This window comes from Somniosus microcephalus, chromosome 9 (assembly GCF_052327205.1).
Source record: "Somniosus microcephalus isolate GS21.2 chromosome 9, FLI_Smic_1.0, whole genome shotgun sequence".
NCBI lineage: Eukaryota > Metazoa > Chordata > Chondrichthyes > Squaliformes > Somniosidae > Somniosus > Somniosus microcephalus.
In genome coordinates, this window is record NC_140995.1 from 247,547,342 (window position 1) to 247,566,149 (window position 18,808).

The window sequence follows — 18,808 nt, forward strand, 5'->3', positions numbered from 1 at the left end:
CTGAGGGAGCGCTGCACTGTCGGAGGGGCAGTACTGAGGGAGCGCTGCACTGTCGGAGGGGAAGTACTGAGGGAGCGCCGCACTGTCGGAGGGGCAGTACTGAGGGAGCGCTGCACTGTCGGAGGGTCAGTACTGAGCAAGCGCTGCACTGTCGGAGGGTCAGTACTGAGGGAGCGCTGCACTGTCGGAGGGTCAGTACTGAGGGAGCGCTGCACTGTCGGAGGGGCAGTACTGAGGGAGTGCTGCACTGTCAGAGGTGCCGTCTTTCAGATGAGACGTTAAACCGAGGGCCCGTCTGCTCTTTCATGTGGATGTAAAAGATCCCCTGGATCTATTTGAAGCACTATTTGAAGACCAGTAGAGGAGATCTCCCGGTGCCCTGTGTAGTGTATGTGCTTTAAGTCAGAACTACTTTTTACAGCTCCTGTATACTGTAGTACCGGCAGTGACCACACCGGTATATAAGCTGTGCGCATGCCTCTGTACCCCAGCCTGGAGATTACCCTCCTCCAGTAAAGACCTGTTATTTGTTTATGTACAGCATCCGTGTAATTATTTATCCACTGAACCACGGATCTAACAGTGGCGACGAGTGTTGGTGCGAATCTACCTGCAACATAAAACAGAAAAAAAAAAATAGTCGAGTCCAGGAACACGGGCGTCGACCGCGAGCAACCGCCCAGCAGTCAGGCAGAGATCCAACTTCACTGGGGAGGCTGTGGAGAGCCGGGCTTGGTTCCCCAGCCACAACGAGCAGTAAGAGACCGACGACAGGTCCAGAGCAGACCCTTCCCGAGCAGCGGCGGCTGGAGCCGACCGACGGCAGAGAGAGAGAGCCGAGCAGCGTCGACGGGGTAAGAAGAGGGTGAAGAGAGCAGGGCGCAGCCGGGGGTTGATCACTGAGCGGCGTCAAGGAAAAATACTGCAAACCGGAGAGAGGGTAAGAAACAGCCGGGTTCTAGACTGAGAGGCGTCGACAAATATCAAGAAAGGAATGCGCAGAGCACAGCCAGGGATCACGGGCTGATCAGGGTCCACGGGGCGAAGCAAGGGGAGACGCCATTGAGCCGCGGAGAAGCAGGGAGAGCGCGGGAGACGCCATTGAGCCGCGGAGAAGCAGGGAGAGTGCGGGAGACGCCATTGAGCCGCGGAGAAGCAGGGAGAGCGCGGGAGGCGCCATTGAGCCACGGAGAAGAAGGAAGAGCGCGGGAGACGCCATTTTGCGAAGCCGCAGCGGAGAAGACGGGCGAGCGCGGGAAGGAAGGAAAGCGTGGGAGACGCCATTTTGTGCCAACGGAGAAGAAGGGGAAGCGCGGGAGGCGCCATTGGTGATAGTTAACGCACAACCAAGAATGCCGAAGAGTGGCAGTATCTCTACGTTCGACAATGACGTCGAAGATTGGGCGACATATGTGGAAGGTATTGAGGTGTACTGCAGGGCGAATGAAGTGCCAGATGCTAATAAAGCACTGGTTCTGTTAAATTCCATGGGTGCAAAAACTTATGGGTTACTGCGAAATCTAATAACCCCAGAGAAGCCGGTAAACAAGAATTTTGAAAGCATAGTAGAAATCCTACAGGACCACTTAAACCCCACACCGCTGCTGATAGCAGAACGATTTAAGTTCCATAAAAGGAACCAACACAAAGACGAAAGCAATGCTGAGTACCTAACGGAACTGCGCAAGCTATCGAAATACTGCCAGTTTGGAGCGGGACTAGCAGACACGTTAAGGGACAAGTTTGTGTGTGGGCTACAAAGGGAAGGAACCCAGAAACGGCTTCTGTCAGAAAAGGACCTTGCGCTGGACAAAGCTTTCAGTATGGCAGTATCACACGAAGCAGCCGCAAGGGGCGCTGCAGAGATACAACGGAGACCGCAAGAATATGGCACCAATGAAATGACCTATGGAACAGGGAAGTGCTATCGCTGCGGCAGAACAACACATGACCAGAAAGATTGTTGGTTCAAGGACCAAGTGTGCAGACAGTGTGGGAAAGCAGGACACATAGCAAGAGTCTGCAGGTCTGGGAAGAAAACCAACAGTAAGACATCTCCATAGGAGAAGTACAAAAAGGTACACCAGGTGATGGACAGTGGTTCAGACGAACAGAAAAGTGACACAGACTCAAGCAAGGAGTGACACAGCAAGGAGCTGGGTTGTCTGAAACTACATAATATAACCTAAATAGAGGATAATGCAAGGCCAAAGTTTCTGAAGGCCAGACCAGTGCCTTATGCGATCAGACCAGCTGTTGAAGCAGAGCTGGAAGGGTTGGAACGTTCAGGAGTACTGTCCAAAGTGGACTGGAGCGAGTGGGCGACACCCATCGTTCCTGTAATGAAGAGGTCGTTGAGTAATACGCCTGGGGAACCAAAGAAGGTCCGCATCTGTGGGGATTTTAAGGTGACAGTGAACCCAGTCCTTCACACGGTGCAATATCCGCTTCCACGAATTGAGGATATTTTCGCCTCGCTATCTGGTGGTAAACGCTTCACCAAAATTGATCTAGCCCAGGCGTACTTGCAAATGGAGGTAGAAGAAGCTTCGAAACATTACCTTACGATCAACACCCATAAAGGTCTCTATCAATACAACCGGCTGGTGTTTGGAGTAGCCTCGGCTCCGGCTATCTGGCAAAGGGCGATGGATCAGGTCCTGCAAGGGATTCCAGGGACCCAGTGTTATTTGGACGACATCTTGGTCACGGGCGAAAATGACGGTGATCACCTCGCTAACTTGGAGAAGGTGCTCGCCAGATTAAAGGAATATGGGCTACGAGCTAATCGCCACAAGTGCGAGTTTTTCCAGAAACAGATCTCATATTGCGGCCACGTCATCGAGGGGTTACATAAGTCCCCTGACAAGATTGAGGCAGTAGTCAAGGCTCCAGCACCGGAAAATGTGTCACAACTGAGGTCGTTCCTCGGGCTGGTAAACTACTACCACAAGTTCTTACCCAATTTGTCTATGGTATTACACCCGCTGAACACCCTACTGCAAACAGGGGTACCATGGAAGTGGGATGACGAACGTAGACGAGCTTTCCAGAAGTGTAAAGAATTGATCACATCAAAAGAGGTGTTGGCCCATTTCAACCCAGCACTACCAATTCGTTTGGCATGTGATGCATCACCCTACGGCATTGGAGCGGTGCTGTCGCACAAATTCCCAGACGGGTTGGAGAGGCCAGTAGCCTTTGCGTCTCAGTCACTAACCTCAGCCGAGCGCAACTACGCCCAGATTGACAGGGAGGCCCTCAGCCTAGTATGGGGAGTAAAAAAATTCAACCACTATCTGCATGGGCAGAAGTTCACCTTGCTGACTGACCACCAACCACTTGTCTCCATCTTTAATCCTAAGAAGGGCGTTCCAGTAATGACGGCACAACGGTTAAAAAGATGGTCCCTGTTTCTAGGGGCGAATCAATATGAAATAGAATATAAAGGCACGAAACAGCATGGAAACGCTGATGGGCTATGGCGCCTGCCACTGCCTGCTGTGGAGGAAGCACCAGCAGTGGACCCTATCGAGATATTTTATTCGTCAATAATTGAACGATTGCCAGTAACTAACGCGGATATAGAGAAGGAGACCCGCAATGATCCGATGCTGTCACGGGTATATGAATTGACGGTGAGGGGATGGCCAACACATGGCGACTCGCTGTTGCCAGCATTCTCATCCAGAAGAGAACAGCTGTCAGTATGCCAGGGGACAGTGATGTGTGGATCCAGAGTGGTGATTCCACCCAAGTTAAGGGAGAGAGTGCTAAATGAGCTACATGAAGGTCATCTGGGGGGAGTGAAAATGAAAAGCCTTGCTAGGGCTTGGTAGCCGGGGATCGATCAACAAATCGAGGACCTAACCAAGAGCTGCTCAGGATGCCAGAAGGTCCAAAATGCACCACCACATGCCCCTCTACACCCATGGGAGTGGCCCTCCTCTCCATGGCAATGGGTGCACATTGATTTCGCTGGTCCATTCATGGACTCAATGTTCTTAATAGCAGTGGATGCTCATTCAAAGTGGCCTGAGGTGATAAAGATGTCTTCAACCACTACAGAGAAAACGATTGCAGTCCTACGGACCATATTTGCCAGAAACGGTTTGCCAGAGCCGATCTGCTCTGATAATGGACCACAGTTTGTGTCCGACGAGTTCCAAAAATTCATGAAAAGGAATGGGGTAAGGCATTACACATCCGCCCCGTATCATCCAGCCACCAATGGATTGGCTGAGAGGTTCGTGCAAACCTTTAAGAAGGCGATAAAGGCCATGTGCGACGAGGAAATTCCACTACAGCATAAGATGGACAATTTCTTATTAGCCTACCGAAACGCGACACATGCAGTTACCAACCAGACCCCGGCCATGATGTTCTTTAACCGAAGGTTGAGATCTCGTCTGGACTTGCTCAGACCAAATGTGCGAAGAAATGTTGAGGACAAACAATTCCAGCACATCAACGAGAAGCCGACAAGGAGCTTCAATGTAGGGCAACCAGTCTTGGCCCGGGACTATCGAACAGAGAAGTGGCAACCCGGAACGATATGTACAAGGCAGGGGCCATTAATGTACACAGTGGATGTCGGGGAGAACATTGTGAGGCGCCACATCGATCAGATCTTAGCATCACAGGAATGCGTCAACCCCATGTCTCGAGTACCTGGGGATGAACCCGACATACCGGTAGCATCTACTTCAGACCCAGTAGCAGTGGAACCCGATGAACTACCCGATGAAAGGGGGTCAGAATCGCCTCTGCACCAAGAACAAGAACCTCCGGAAAGGCGCTATCCCGAAAGGGCCAGGAAGCCGCCCCAAAGACTGAATCTATAAATGGACTTTTGTTATTGAATGTACATGTAAAAATGTAATTGTTATTTGAATATTAAGGGGGTATTATTAATCTAAAAACGGAGGAATTGTAGTGTATGTGCTTTAAGTCAGAACTACTTTTTACAGCTCCTGTATACTGTAGTACCGGCAGTGACCACACCGGTATATAAGCTTTGCGCATGCCTCTGTACCCAGTCTAGAGATTACCCTCCTCCAGTAAAGACCTGTTATTTGTTAATGTACAGCATCCGTGTAATTATTTATCCACTGAACCACGGATCTAACACCCTGGGCAATATTTATCCATCATCCAACATCATTAAAAAAGCAGATCATTTGGTCATTATCACATTGCTGTCTGTGGGATCTTGCAGTGCACAAATTAGCTGCCACCTTTGCCACATCCCAACAGTGACTTCACTTGACAAAGTCCTTTGCTGGCTGTAACTGGCTGTAAAGGGTGAGGGACATCCCGAGGGTATGAAAGGCGCGAGTCTGCCTTTTGTGTCGAAGTAATTCACTCATTCCTCCTGGAAATTCAAAGCATGAAAGAATCTCACAGCACAGGAGGAGGCCGTTCGGCCCGTCGAGCCTGTGCCGGATCTTTCAACGAGCCAATCAGTCCCACTCCCCCGCTGTTCCCCATAGCCCTGTAAAATTTTCCCCTTCAAGTATTTATCCAAATCCCTTTTGAAAGTTCCTATTGAATCTGCTTCCTTCGCCCTTTCAGGCAGCGCATTCCAGATCACAACCACTCGCTGCGTAAATTACTTTTTCCTCATGTCGTCTTTGGTTCTTTTGCCAATCACCTTAAATCTGTGTCCTCTGGTTCGCGATCCTTCCACCAATGGGAACAGTTTCTCTCTCTCTACTCTGTCCAGACCCCTCATGATTTTGAGCACCTCCATCAAATCTCCTCTCAACCTTCTCTGCTCCAAGGAGAACAACCCCAGCTTCTCCAGTCTATCCACGTAACTGAAGTCCCTCATCCCTGGGACCATTCTAGTGAATCTCCTCCGCACCCTCTCCCAAGCTTTGACATCCTTCCTAAAGCGCGGAGCCCAGAGTTGGACCCAACACTCCAATTGAGGTTGTGGGTTTTCTGGGCACCTGCACTCTAACAGAGGTCTTGGAACGTTTCCCCTCAGGACAGGAGACTCGGGTCTGGGCAACAGGGCAGCAAGTACCGTCACGGAGGCGCGATGGTCCTCCTCGACAAGCTTCATCCCAGCGTTCGACAGCTCTTCAAATTCCTCGAACTTCTGCTCGATCTCCCTGTCCAGGTCTATGTCTCCCGGCTCCGCCATCTCCGGCCGGAGCTCCCGATCCTTCGCGGCAGTCTTGGGGCTGCCCGAGAAGATGGAAGCCCTCGTCTCCTCTGTCCAGGAGCTGAACGCAAAAAAAAAAACAGAACAGACACACCAAGAGGAGTCGTCTCTGAGCGCCAAAGGTTCGCCTGTCACAGCAACACTTCAAACAGGGGCAGAAAGGTCAAAGAGGGGTTTCTCTGCCCGGATTCCAGGCTAACGGAACGTTGACCTTTGTCTCGAGGGCTGGAACACAAAGGGGTGGAAGTTGTGCTGCAGCTGTACTGAGCTCTGGTCAGACCCCACCTGGACACTGGGTTCAGTTCTGGGCCCCGCACCTCAGGAAGGATAAACTGGCCTCGGAGGGGGAGCGGCGCAGATTCACCAGAATGGTACCGGGGCTGAAAGGGTTAAATTACGAGGCCAGGTTCCACAGACTGGGCTTGTATTCCCGCGAGGGTAGAAGGTTGAGGGGTGATCTGATCGAGGTGTTTAAGATGATAAAGGGATTCGATCGGGTGGATAGAGAGAAACTCCTTCCTCTGGTGGGGGGAGTCCAGAACAAGGGGGCAGAACCTTAAAATCAGAGCCCGGCCGTTCAGGGGTGATGTCAGGAAGCACTTCTCCACACAAAGGGTGGTGGAAATCTGGAACTCTCTCCCCCAAAAGGCTGAGGGTGCTGGGGCTCAATTTCAAGGCCGAGATCGATAGATTTTTGCTGGGTAAGAGTATCGAGGGATATGGAGCAAAGGTGGGTAAATGGAGTTGAGGTGCTGATCAGCCACGATCTGATTGAAAGGGGGAACAGGCTCGAAGGGCTGAGTGGCCTCCTCCTGTTCCTGTGTAATGGGCTCGAGGGGCTGAGTGGCCTCCTCCTGCTCCTGTGTAACAGGCTCGAGGGGCTGAGTGGCCTCCTCCTGTTCCTGTGTAACAGGCTCGAGGGGCTGAGTGGCCTCCTCCTGTTCCTGTGTAACAGGCTCGAGGGGCTGAGTGGCCTCCTCCTGTTCCTGTGTAACAGGCTCGAGGGGCTGAGTGGCCTCCTCCTGTTCCTGTGTAACAGGCTCGAGGGGTTGAGTGGCCTCCTCCTGTTCCTGTGTAACAGGCTTGAGGGGCTGAATGGCCTCCTCCTGTTCCTGTGTAACAGGCTCGAGGGGCTGAGTGGCCTCCTCCTGTGCCTGTGTAACGGGCTCGAGGGGCTGAGTGGCCTCCTCCTGTTCCAGTGTAACAGGCTCGAGGGGGCTGAATGGCCTCCTCCTGTTCCTGTGTAACAGGCTCAAGGGGCTGAATGGCCTCCTCCTGTTCCTGTGTAACAGGCTCGAGGGGCTGAATTGCCTCCTCCTGTTCCTGTGTAACGGGCTCGAGGGGCTGAATGGCCTCCTCCTGTTCCTCTGTAACGGGCTCGAGGGGCTGAATGGGTCTCCTCCTGTTCCTGTGTAACAGGCTCGAGGGGCTGAATGGCCTCTTCCTGTTCCTGTCTAACAGGCTCAAGGGGCTGAATGGCCTCCTCCTGTTCCTGTGTAACAGGCTCAAGGGGCTGAATGGCTTCTTCCTGTTCCTGTGTAACAGGCTCAAGGGGCTGAATGGCCTCCTCCTGTTCCTGTGTAACAGGCTCGAAGGGCTGAGTGGCCTCCTCCTGTTCCTGTGTAACAGGCCCGAGGGGCTGAATGGCCTCCTCCTGTTCCTGTGTAACAGGCTCGAGGGGCTGAGTGGCCTCCTCCTGTTCCTGTGTAACAGGCTCGAGGGGCTGAATGGCCTCCTCCTGTTCCTGTGTAACAGGCTCGAGGGACTGAATGGACTCCTCCTGTTCCTGTGTAACAGGCTCGAGGGGGCTGAATGGCCTGTTCCTGTTCCTGTGTAACAGGCTCAAGGGGCTGAATGGCCTCCTCCTGTTCCTGTGTAACAGGCTCAAGGGGCTGAATGGCCTCCTCCTGTTCCTGTGTAACAGGCTCAAGGGGCTGAGTGGCCTCTTCCTGTTCCTGTGTAACAGGCTCAAGGGGCTGAATGGCCTCCTCCTGTTCCTGTGTAACAGGCTCGAGGGGCTGAGTGGCCTCCTCCTGTTCCTGTGTAACAGGCTCGAGGGGCTGAATGGCCTCCTCCTGTTCCTGTGTAACAGGCTCGAGGGACTGAATGGACTCCTCCTGTTCCTGTGTAACAGGCTGAAGGTGCTGAATGTCCTCCTCCTGTTCCTGTGCAACAGACTCGAGGGGCTGAGTGGCCTCTTCCTGTTCCTGTGTAACAGGCTCAAGGGGCTGAATGGCCTCCTCCTGTTCCTGTGTAACAGGCTCGAGGGGCTGAGTGGCCTCTTCCTGTTCCTGTGTAACGGGCTCGAGGGGCTGAATGGCCTCCTCCTCTTCCTGTGTAACAGTCTCGAGGGGCTGAGTGGCCTCCTCCTGTTCCTGTGTAACAGGCTCGAGGGGCTGAATGGCCTCCTCCTGTTCCTGTGTAAAGGGCTCGAGGGGCTGAATGGGCCTCCTCCTGTTCCTGTGTAACAGGCCCATGGGGCTGAATGGGCCTCCTCCTGTTCCTGTGTAACAGGCTCGATGGGCTGAATGGCCTCCTCCTGTTCCTGTGTAACAGGCTCGAGGGGCGGAATGACCTCCTCCTGTTCCTGTGTAACAGGCCCATGGGGCTGAATGGGCCTCCTCCTGTTCCTGTGTAACAGGCCCATGGTGCTGAATGACCTCCTCCTGTTCCTGTGTAACAGGCTCGAGGGGCTGAATGGCCTCCTCCTGCTCCTGTGTAACAGGCTCGAGGGGCTCAATGGCCTCCTCCTGTTCCTGTGTAACAGTCCTATGGGGCTGAATGGGCCTCCTCTGTTCCTGTGTAACAGGCTCAAGGGGCTGAATGGCCTCCTCCTGTTCCTGTGTAACAGGCCCATGGGTCTGAATGGCCTCCTCCTGTTCCTGTGTAACGGGCTCAAGTGGCTGACTGGGCCGCCTCCTGTCCCTGTGTAACAGGCTCGAGGGGCTGAATGGCCTCCTCCTGTCCCTGTGTAACAGGCTCGAGGGGCTGAATGGCCTCCTCCTGCTCCTGTGTAACAGGCTCGAGGGGCTGACTGGGCCGCCTTCTGTTCCTGTGTAACAGGCTCGAGGGGCTGAATGGGTCTCCACCTGTTCCTGTGTAACAGGCTCGAGGGGCTGAATGGGCCTCCTCCTGTTCCTGTGTAACAGGTCCATGGGTCTGAATGGCCTCCTCCTGTTCCTGTGTAACAGGCTCGAGGGGCTGACTGGGCCTCCTCCTTTTCCTGTGTAACAGGCTTGAGGGGCTGACTGGGCCTCCTCCTGTTCCTGTGTAACAGGCTTGAGGAGCTGAGCGGCCACCTCCTGTTCCTGTGTAACAGGCTCGAGGGGCTGAATGGCCTCCTCCTGTTCCTGTGTAACGGGCTCGAGGGGCTGACTGGGCCTCCTCCTGTTCCTGTGTAACAGGCTCGAGGGGCTGACTGGGCCTCCTCCTGTTCCTGTGTAACAGGCTCGAGGGGCTGACTGGGCCTCCTCCTGTTCCTGTGTAACAGGCTCGAGGGGCTGAATGGCCTCCTCCTGTTCCTGTGTAACAGGCTCGAGGGGCTGAATGGCCTCCTCCTGTTCCTGTGTAACGGGCTCGAGGGGTTGACTGGGCCTCCTCCTGTTCCTGTGTAACAGGCCCGAGGGGCTGAATGGCCTGCTCCTGTTCCTGTGTAACAGGCTCGAGGGGCTGAATGGCCTCATCCTGTTCCTGTGTAACAGGCTCGAGGAGCTGAATGGCCTCCTCCTGTTCCTGTGTAACAGGCTCGAGGGGCTGAATGGCCTCCTCCTGTTCCTGTGTAACGGGTTCGAGGGGCTGAATGGCCTCCTCCTGTTCCTATGTAACAGGCTCGAGGGGCTGAATGGGCCTCCTCCTGTTCCTGTGTAACAGACTCGAGGGGCTGAATGGCCTCCTCCTGTTCCTGTGTAACAGGCTCGAGGGGCTGAATGGCCTCCTCCTGTTCCTGTGTAACAGGCTCGAGGGGCTGAATGGCCTCCTCTTGTTCCTGTGTAACAGGCTCGAGGGGCTGACTGGGCCTCCTCCTGTTCCTGTGTAACAGGCTCGAGGGGCTGAATGGCCTCCTCCTGTTCCTGTGTAAAGGGCTCGAGGGGCTGAATGGGCCTCCTCCTGTTCCTGTGTAACAGGCCCATGGGGCTGAATGGGCCTCCTCCTGTTCCTGTGTAACAGGCTCGATGGGCTGAATGGCCTCCTCCTGTTCCTGTGTAACAGGCTCGAGGGGCGGAATGACCTCCTCCTGTTCCTGTGTAACAGGCCCATGGGGCTGAATGGGCCTCCTCCTGTTCCTGTGTAACAGGCCCATGGGGCTGAATGACCTCCTCCTGTTCCTGTGTAACAGGCTCGAGGGGCTGAATGGCCTCCTCCTGCTCCTGTGTAACAGGCTCGAGGGGCTCAATGGCCTCCTCCTGTTCCTGTGTAACAGTCCTATGGGGCTGAATGGGCCTCCTCTGTTCCTGTGTAACAGGCTCAAGGGGCTGAATGGCCTCCTCCTGTTCCTGTGTAACAGGCCCATGGGTCTGAATGGCCTCCTCCTGTTCCTGTGTAACGGGCTCAAGTGGCTGACTGGGCCGCCTCCTGTCCCTGTGTAACAGGCTCGAGGGGCTGAATGGCCTCCTCCTGTCCCTGTGTAACAGGCTCGAGGGGCTGAATGGCCTCCTCCTGCTCCTGTGTAACAGGCTCGAGGGGCTGACTGGGCCGCCTTCTGTTCCTGTGTAACAGGCTCGAGGGGCTGAATGGGTCTCCACCTGTTCCTGTGTAACAGGCTCGAGGGGCTGAATGGGCCTCCTCCTGTTCCTGTGTAACAGGTCCATGGGTCTGAATGGCCTCCTCCTGTTCCTGTGTAACAGGCTCGAGGGGCTGACTGGGCCTCCTCCTTTTCCTGTGTAACAGGCTTGAGGGGCTGACTGGGCCTCCTCCTGTTCCTGTGTAACAGGCTTGAGGAGCTGAGCGGCCACCTCCTGTTCCTGTGTAACAGGCTCGAGGGGCTGAATGGCCTCCTCCTGTTCCTGTGTAACGGGCTCGAGGGGCTGACTGGGCCTCCTCCTGTTCCTGTGTAACAGGCTCGAGGGGCTGACTGGGCCTCCTCCTGTTCCTGTGTAACAGGCTCGAGGGGCTGACTGGGCCTCCTCCTGTTCCTGTGTAACAGGCTCGAGGGGCTGAATGGCCTCCTCCTGTTCCTGTGTAACAGGCTCGAGGGGCTGAATGGCCTCCTCCTGTTCCTGTGTAACGGGCTCGAGGGGTTGACTGGGCCTCCTCCTGTTCCTGTGTAACAGGCCCGAGGGGCTGAATGGCCTGCTCCTGTTCCTGTGTAACAGGCTCGAGGGGCTGAATGGCCTCATCCTGTTCCTGTGTAACAGGCTCGAGGAGCTGAATGGCCTCCTCCTGTTCCTGTGTAACAGGCTCGAGGGGCTGAATGGCCTCCTCCTGTTCCTGTGTAACGGGTTCGAGGGGCTGAATGGCCTCCTCCTGTTCCTATGTAACAGGCTCGAGGGGCTGAATGGGCCTCCTCCTGTTCCTGTGTAACAGACTCGAGGGGCTGAATGGCCTCCTCCTGTTCCTGTGTAACAGGCTCGAGGGGCTGAATGGCCTCCTCCTGTTCCTGTGTAACAGGCTCGAGGGGCTGAATGGCCTCCTCTTGTTCCTGTGTAACAGGCTCGAGGGGCTGACTGGGCCTCCTCCTGTTCCTGTGTAACAGGCTCGAGGGGCTGAATGGCCTCCTACTGTTCCTGTGTAACAGGCTCGAGGGGCTGAATGGCCTCCTCTTGTTCCTGTGTAACAGGCTCGAGCGCTGAATGACCTCCTCCTGTTCCTGTGTAATGGGCTCGAGAGGCTGAATGGCCTCCTCTTGTTCCTGTATAACAGGCTCGAGGGGCTGAATGGGCTCCTCCTGTTCCTGTGGAACATGCTCGAGGGGCTGAATGGCCTCCTCCTGTTCCTGTGTAACAGGCTCGAGGGGCTGAATGGGCTCCTCCTGTTCCTGTGTAACAGGCTCGAGGGGCTGAATGGGCCTCCTCCTGTTCCTGTGTCACAGGCTCGAGGGGCTGACTGGGCCTCCTCCTGTTCCTGTGTAACAGGCTCGAGGGGCTGAATGGCCTCCTCCTGTTCCTGTGTAACGGGCTCGAGGGGCTGACTGGGCTCCTCCTGTTCCTGTGTAACAGGCTCGAGGTTCTGAATGGCCTCCTCCTTTTCCTGTGTAACAGGCTCGAGGTTCTGAATGGCCTCCTCCTGTTCCTGTGTAACAGGCTCGAGGGGCTGAATGGCCTCCTACTGTTCCTGTGTAACAGGCTCGAGGGGCTGAATGGCCTCCTCTTGTTCCTGTGTAACAGGCTCGAGGGGCTGACTGGGCCTCCTCCTGTTCCTGTGTAACAGGCTTGAGGAGCTGAGCGGCCACCTCCTGTTCCTGTGTAACAGGCTCGAGGGGCTGAATGGCCTCCTCCTGTTCCTGTGTAACGGGCTCGAGGGGCTGACTGGGCCTCCTCCTGTTCCTGTGTAACAGGCTCGAGGGGCTGACTGGGCCTCCTCCTGTTCCTGTGTAACAGGCTCGAGGGGCTGACTGGGCCTCCTCCTGTTCCTGTGTAACAGGCTCGAGGGGCTGAATGGCCTCCTCCTGTTCCTGTGTAACAGGCTCGAGGGGCTGAATGGCCTCCTCCTGTTCCTGTGTAACGGGCTCGAGGGGTTGACTGGGCCTCCTCCTGTTCCTGTGTAACAGGCCCGAGGGGCTGAATGGCCTGCTCCTGTTCCTGTGTAACAGGCTCGAGGGGCTGAATGGCCTCATCCTGTTCCTGTGTAACAGGCTCGAGGAGCTGAATGGCCTCCTCCTGTTCCTGTGTAACAGGCTCGAGGGGCTGAATGGCCTCCTCCTGTTCCTGTGTAACGGGTTCGAGGGGCTGAATGGCCTCCTCCTGTTCCTATGTAACAGGCTCGAGGGGCTGAATGGGCCTCCTCCTGTTCCTGTGTAACAGACTCGAGGGGCTGAATGGCCTCCTCCTGTTCCTGTGTAACAGGCTCGAGGGGCTGAATGGCCTCCTCCTGTTCCTGTGTAACAGGCTCGAGGGGCTGAATGGCCTCCTCTTGTTCCTGTGTAACAGGCTCGAGGGGCTGACTGGGCCTCCTCCTGTTCCTGTGTAACAGGCTCGAGGGGCTGAATGGCCTCCTACTGTTCCTGTGTAACAGGCTCGAGGGGCTGAATGGCCTCCTCTTGTTCCTGTGTAACAGGCTCGAGGGCTGAATGACCTCCTCCTGTTCCTGTGTAATGGGCTCGAGAGGCTGAATGGCCTCCTCTTGTTCCTGTATAACAGGCTCGAGGGGCTGAATGGGCTCCTCCTGTTCCTGTGGAACATGCTCGAGGGGCTGAATGGCCTCCTCCTGTTCCTGTGTAACAGGCTCGAGGGGCTGAATGGGCTCCTCCTGTTCCTGTGTAACAGGCTCGAGGGGCCGAATGGGCCTCCTCCTGTTCCTGTGTCACAGGCTCGAGGGGCTGACTGGGCCTCCTCCTGTTCCTGTGTAACAGGCTCGAGGGGCTGAATGGCCTCCTCCTGTTCCTGTGTAACGGGCTCGAGGGGCTGACTGGGCTCCTCCTGTTCCTGTGTAACAGGCTCGAGGGGCTGAGTGGCCTCCTCCTTTTCCTGTGTAACAGGCTCGAGGTTCTGAATGGCCTCCTCCTGTTCCTGTGTAACAGGCTCGAGGGGCTGAATGGCCTCCTCCTGTTCCTGTGTAACAGGCTCGAGGGGCTGACTGGGCCTCCTCCTGTTCCTGTGTTATTGAAGGATTTGAGTGCCATGTTGTGTCTGAGTGATTGACAGGCGCAGTTTGTAACTGACTGATGATCCCGTTACTTACATCAAGGCGAGGTAGTTTCTGAAGAAGGTCTCCAGTCGCGAGACGTGCTGCAGCCTGGTCCTGTTCTCCGTGTTTATTACTGCCAGCTCCTCGCTGGCCCGCAGAGCCCCCTCCATCTCCTGCCACAGGCCCTGTGCCAATCCCGGGTTCTGCTCCCCCAGTCGATCGGCCTTCTCTCTCAGCTCGCCTACCTCTCCCTGTGCACAGTCCGCGGCCAGCTGTTTCAAAGAAGAGACACACGTCAGAGCCTCGTAGACTGATACAGCACAGGAGGAGGCCATTCAGCCCATCGTGCCTCTGCCGGCTCTTTGAACGACCTCTCCAATTAGTCCCACTCCCCTGCTCTTCCCCACAGCCCGGCACATTTCCCCCTTCAAGTATTTATCTTTTGAAAGTTATTATTGAATCTGCTTTCAGGCAGCGTGTCCCACATCACAGCCGCTCACCTCGGCTCCTTTTGCCAATCACCTTAAATCTGGGCCCTCTGGTGAGGTGATTGGTTGGTGAGGATTCAGGAATTTCTCTCTAGGGCCGTGGCTTCAACTAGATGCGGGAAACTATAACATAATGTATTAAATTTATAGTTTAACTAGTTGAACTAATTAATATATCAATACATAATCGTTGATTAAAGGTTTTAACGAATACAATTAATAAAATAAGGCCAGACTAACATATGGCAGGTTAGGCTGTGTCTAGACTGCAGACTGTGGGACTGTGTGGACAGCGAGACTGTCCCGAGCAAAGACGTCTGCAGGAGATGTCTCCATCTCGACCCTCTCCGGCTCAGAGTCATTGAGCACGGGTGGAAGTGGGAGAGACCCTGACACACACACACCCTGACACACACACACCCCGACACACACACACCCCGACACACACACCCGACACACACACACCGCGACACACACACACCCCGACACACACACACACCCCGACACACACACACACCCCGACACACACACACCCCGACACACACACACCCCCCGACACACACACACACCCCGACACACACACACCCCGACACACACACACCCCCCGACACACACACACCCCGACACACACACACCCCGACACACACACACACCCCGACACACACACACCCCGACACACACACCCCGACACACACACACCCCGACACACACACACACCCCGACACACACACACACCCCGACACACACACACACCCCGACACACACACACACACCGACACACACACACCCCGACACACACACCCCCCCGACACACACACACACCCCGACACACACACACCCCGACACACACACACCCCCCGACACACACACACCCCGACACACACACACCCCGACACACACACACACCCCGACACACACACACCCCGACACACACACACCCCCGACACACACAACACCCCCCCCCGACACACACACACACCCCCGACACACACACACCCCGACACACACACACCCCGACACACACACACACCCCGACCACACACACCCCCGACACACACACACACCCCGACACACACACACCCCCGACACACACCCCCCGACACCCCCCGACACACACACACCCCGACACCACACACCCCGACACACACCCCCGACACACACACCCGACACACACACACCCCCGACACACACACCCACACACCCCCCGACACACACACCACCCCGACACACACCCCACACACACACCCCCGACACACACACACCCCCCGACACACACACACACCCGACACACACACACCCCCCGACACACACACACCCCCGACACACCACACACCCCACACACCCCCCGACACCACACCCCCACACACACCCCGACACACACACACACCCCGACACACACACCCCGACACCACACACCCGACACCCACCCCGACACACACACACCCCGACACACACACCCACACCCCCCCCGACACACACACCACACCCCACCCCGACACCCACACCCCACACCCCCCCGACACACACACACCCCCCGACACACACACACCCCCCGACACACACACACACCCCGACACACACACCCCCGACACACACACCCGACACACCACCCCCGACACACACACACCCCCGACACACACACCCCCCGACACACACACACCCCCCGACACACACACACCCCCGCACACACACACCCCGACACACACACACACCCCGACACACACACACACCCGACACACACACCCCGACACACACACACCCCGACACACACACACACCCCGACACACACACCCCCCGACACACCACACACCCCGACACACACACACCCGACACACACACACCCCGACACACACACCCGACACACACCCCCCGACACACACACACCCCCCGACACACACACCCCCGACACACACACACACCCCGACACACACACACCCCGACACACACACACCCCGACACACACACACACCCGACACACACACACACCCCGACACACACACACCCCGACACACACACCCCCCGACACACACACACACCCCGACACACACACCCCCCGACACACACACACACCCCGACACACACACACACCCCGACACACACACACCCCCGACACACACACACCCCGACACACACACACCCCCCGACACACACACACACCCCGACACACACACCCCGACACACACACACCCCGACACACACACACCCCCGACACACACACACACCCCGACACACACACACCCCGACACACACACACACCCCGACACACACACACCCCGACACACACACACCCCGACACACACACCCCCCGACACACACACACACCCCGACACACACACACCCCGACACACACACACACCCCGACACACACACACCCCGACACACACACACCCCGACACACACACACCCCGACACACACACACCCCGACACACACACACACCCCGACACACACACACACCCGACACACACACACACCCCGACACACACACACCCCGACACACACACACCCCGACACACACACACCCCGACACACACACACCCCGACACACACACACACCCCGACACACACACACACCCCGACACACACACACCCCGACACACACACACCCCGACACACACACACCCCCGACACACACACACACCCCGACACACACACACCCCGACACACACACACCCCCGACACACACCCCCGACACACACACACACCCCGACACACACACACACCCGACACACACACACACCCCGACACACACACACACACCCCCAACACACACACACCCCGACACACACACACCCCCGACACACACCCCCCGACACACACACACCCCCGACACACACACACCCCCGACACACACCCCCCGACACACACACACCCCCCGACACACACACACACCCCGACACACACACACCCCGACACACACACACCCCCGACACACACACACACCCGACACACACACACCCCGACACACACACACACCCCGACACCACACACACCCCGACACACAACACACACCCCCGACACACACACACACCCCGACACACACACACCCCGACACACACACACACCCCGACACACACACACCCCCCGACACACACACACCCCGACACACACACACCCCGACACACACACACCCCCCGACACACACACACCCCCGACACACACACACACCGACACACACACACCCCCCGACACACACACACCCCGACACACACACACCCCCCGACACACACACACACCCCGACACACACACCCCCCGACACACACACACACCGACACACACACACCCCGACACACACACCCCCCGACACACACACACCCCGACACACACACCCCCCGACACACACACACCCCCCCGACACACACACACCCCGACACACACACACCCCGACACACAACACACCCCGACACACACACCCCCCCGACACACACACACCCCGACACACACACACCCCGACACACACACACCCCCGACACACACCCCCCCCGACACACACACACCCCGACACACACACACCCCCGACACACACACACCCCGACACACACACACCCCCCGACACACACACCCCGACACACACACACCCCCCGACCACACACACACCCCCCGACACACACACACCCCCCGACACACACACACCCCCGACACACACACAACCCCGACACACACACCCCCGACACACACACACCCCGACACACACACACCCCGACACACACACACCCCCGACACACACACACCCCGACACACACACACACCCCGACACACACACACCCCGACACACACACACACCCGACACACACACCCCGACACACACACACCCCCCGACACACACACACCCCCCGACACACACACACCCCCGACACACACACACCCCCGACACACACACACCCCGACACACACACACACCCCCGACACACACACACCCCGACACACAACACACACCCCCCGACACACACACACCCCCGACACACACACACCCCCGACACACACACACCCCGACACACACACACACCCCCCGACACACACACACCCCCCGACACACACACACCCCCCGACACACACACACCCCGACACACACACACCCCCCGACACACACACACCCCCCGACACACACACACCCCCCGACACACACACACCCCCCGACACACACACACACCCCCGACACACACACACCCCGACACACACACACCCCCGACACACACACACCCCGACACACACACCCCCCGACACACACACACCCCGACACACACACACCCCGACACACACACACCCCCCGACACACACACACCCCCCGACACACACACCCCCCGACACACACACACCCCGACACACACACACACCCCGACACACACACACCCCCCGACACACACAC

The 18,808-nt window shown here is 57.0% G+C and overlaps 1 protein-coding gene across 10 annotated transcripts in view; it reads right to left on the reverse strand.

The window, feature by feature from the left end:
* LOC147113198 (uncharacterized) overlaps window positions 1–18,808 on the reverse strand; it is a 337,266-nt gene that overhangs the window by 124,765 nt on the left and 193,693 nt on the right. For all 10 annotated transcript variants that reach the window (XR_015079637.1, XM_085998113.1, XM_085998114.1 and 7 more), the window contains 2 exons: window positions 14,009–14,226; window positions 6,032–6,233 (listed from right to left, as the gene is read on the reverse strand). Coding sequence is in view for 9 of the 10 variants with exons in the window: in XM_085998113.1 (XP_085854239.1) it covers window positions 6,032–6,233; window positions 14,009–14,226 (420 nt within the window). In the remaining variant the exon portion in view is untranslated. The remainder of the gene's footprint in view (window positions 1–6,031; window positions 6,234–14,008; window positions 14,227–18,808) is intronic.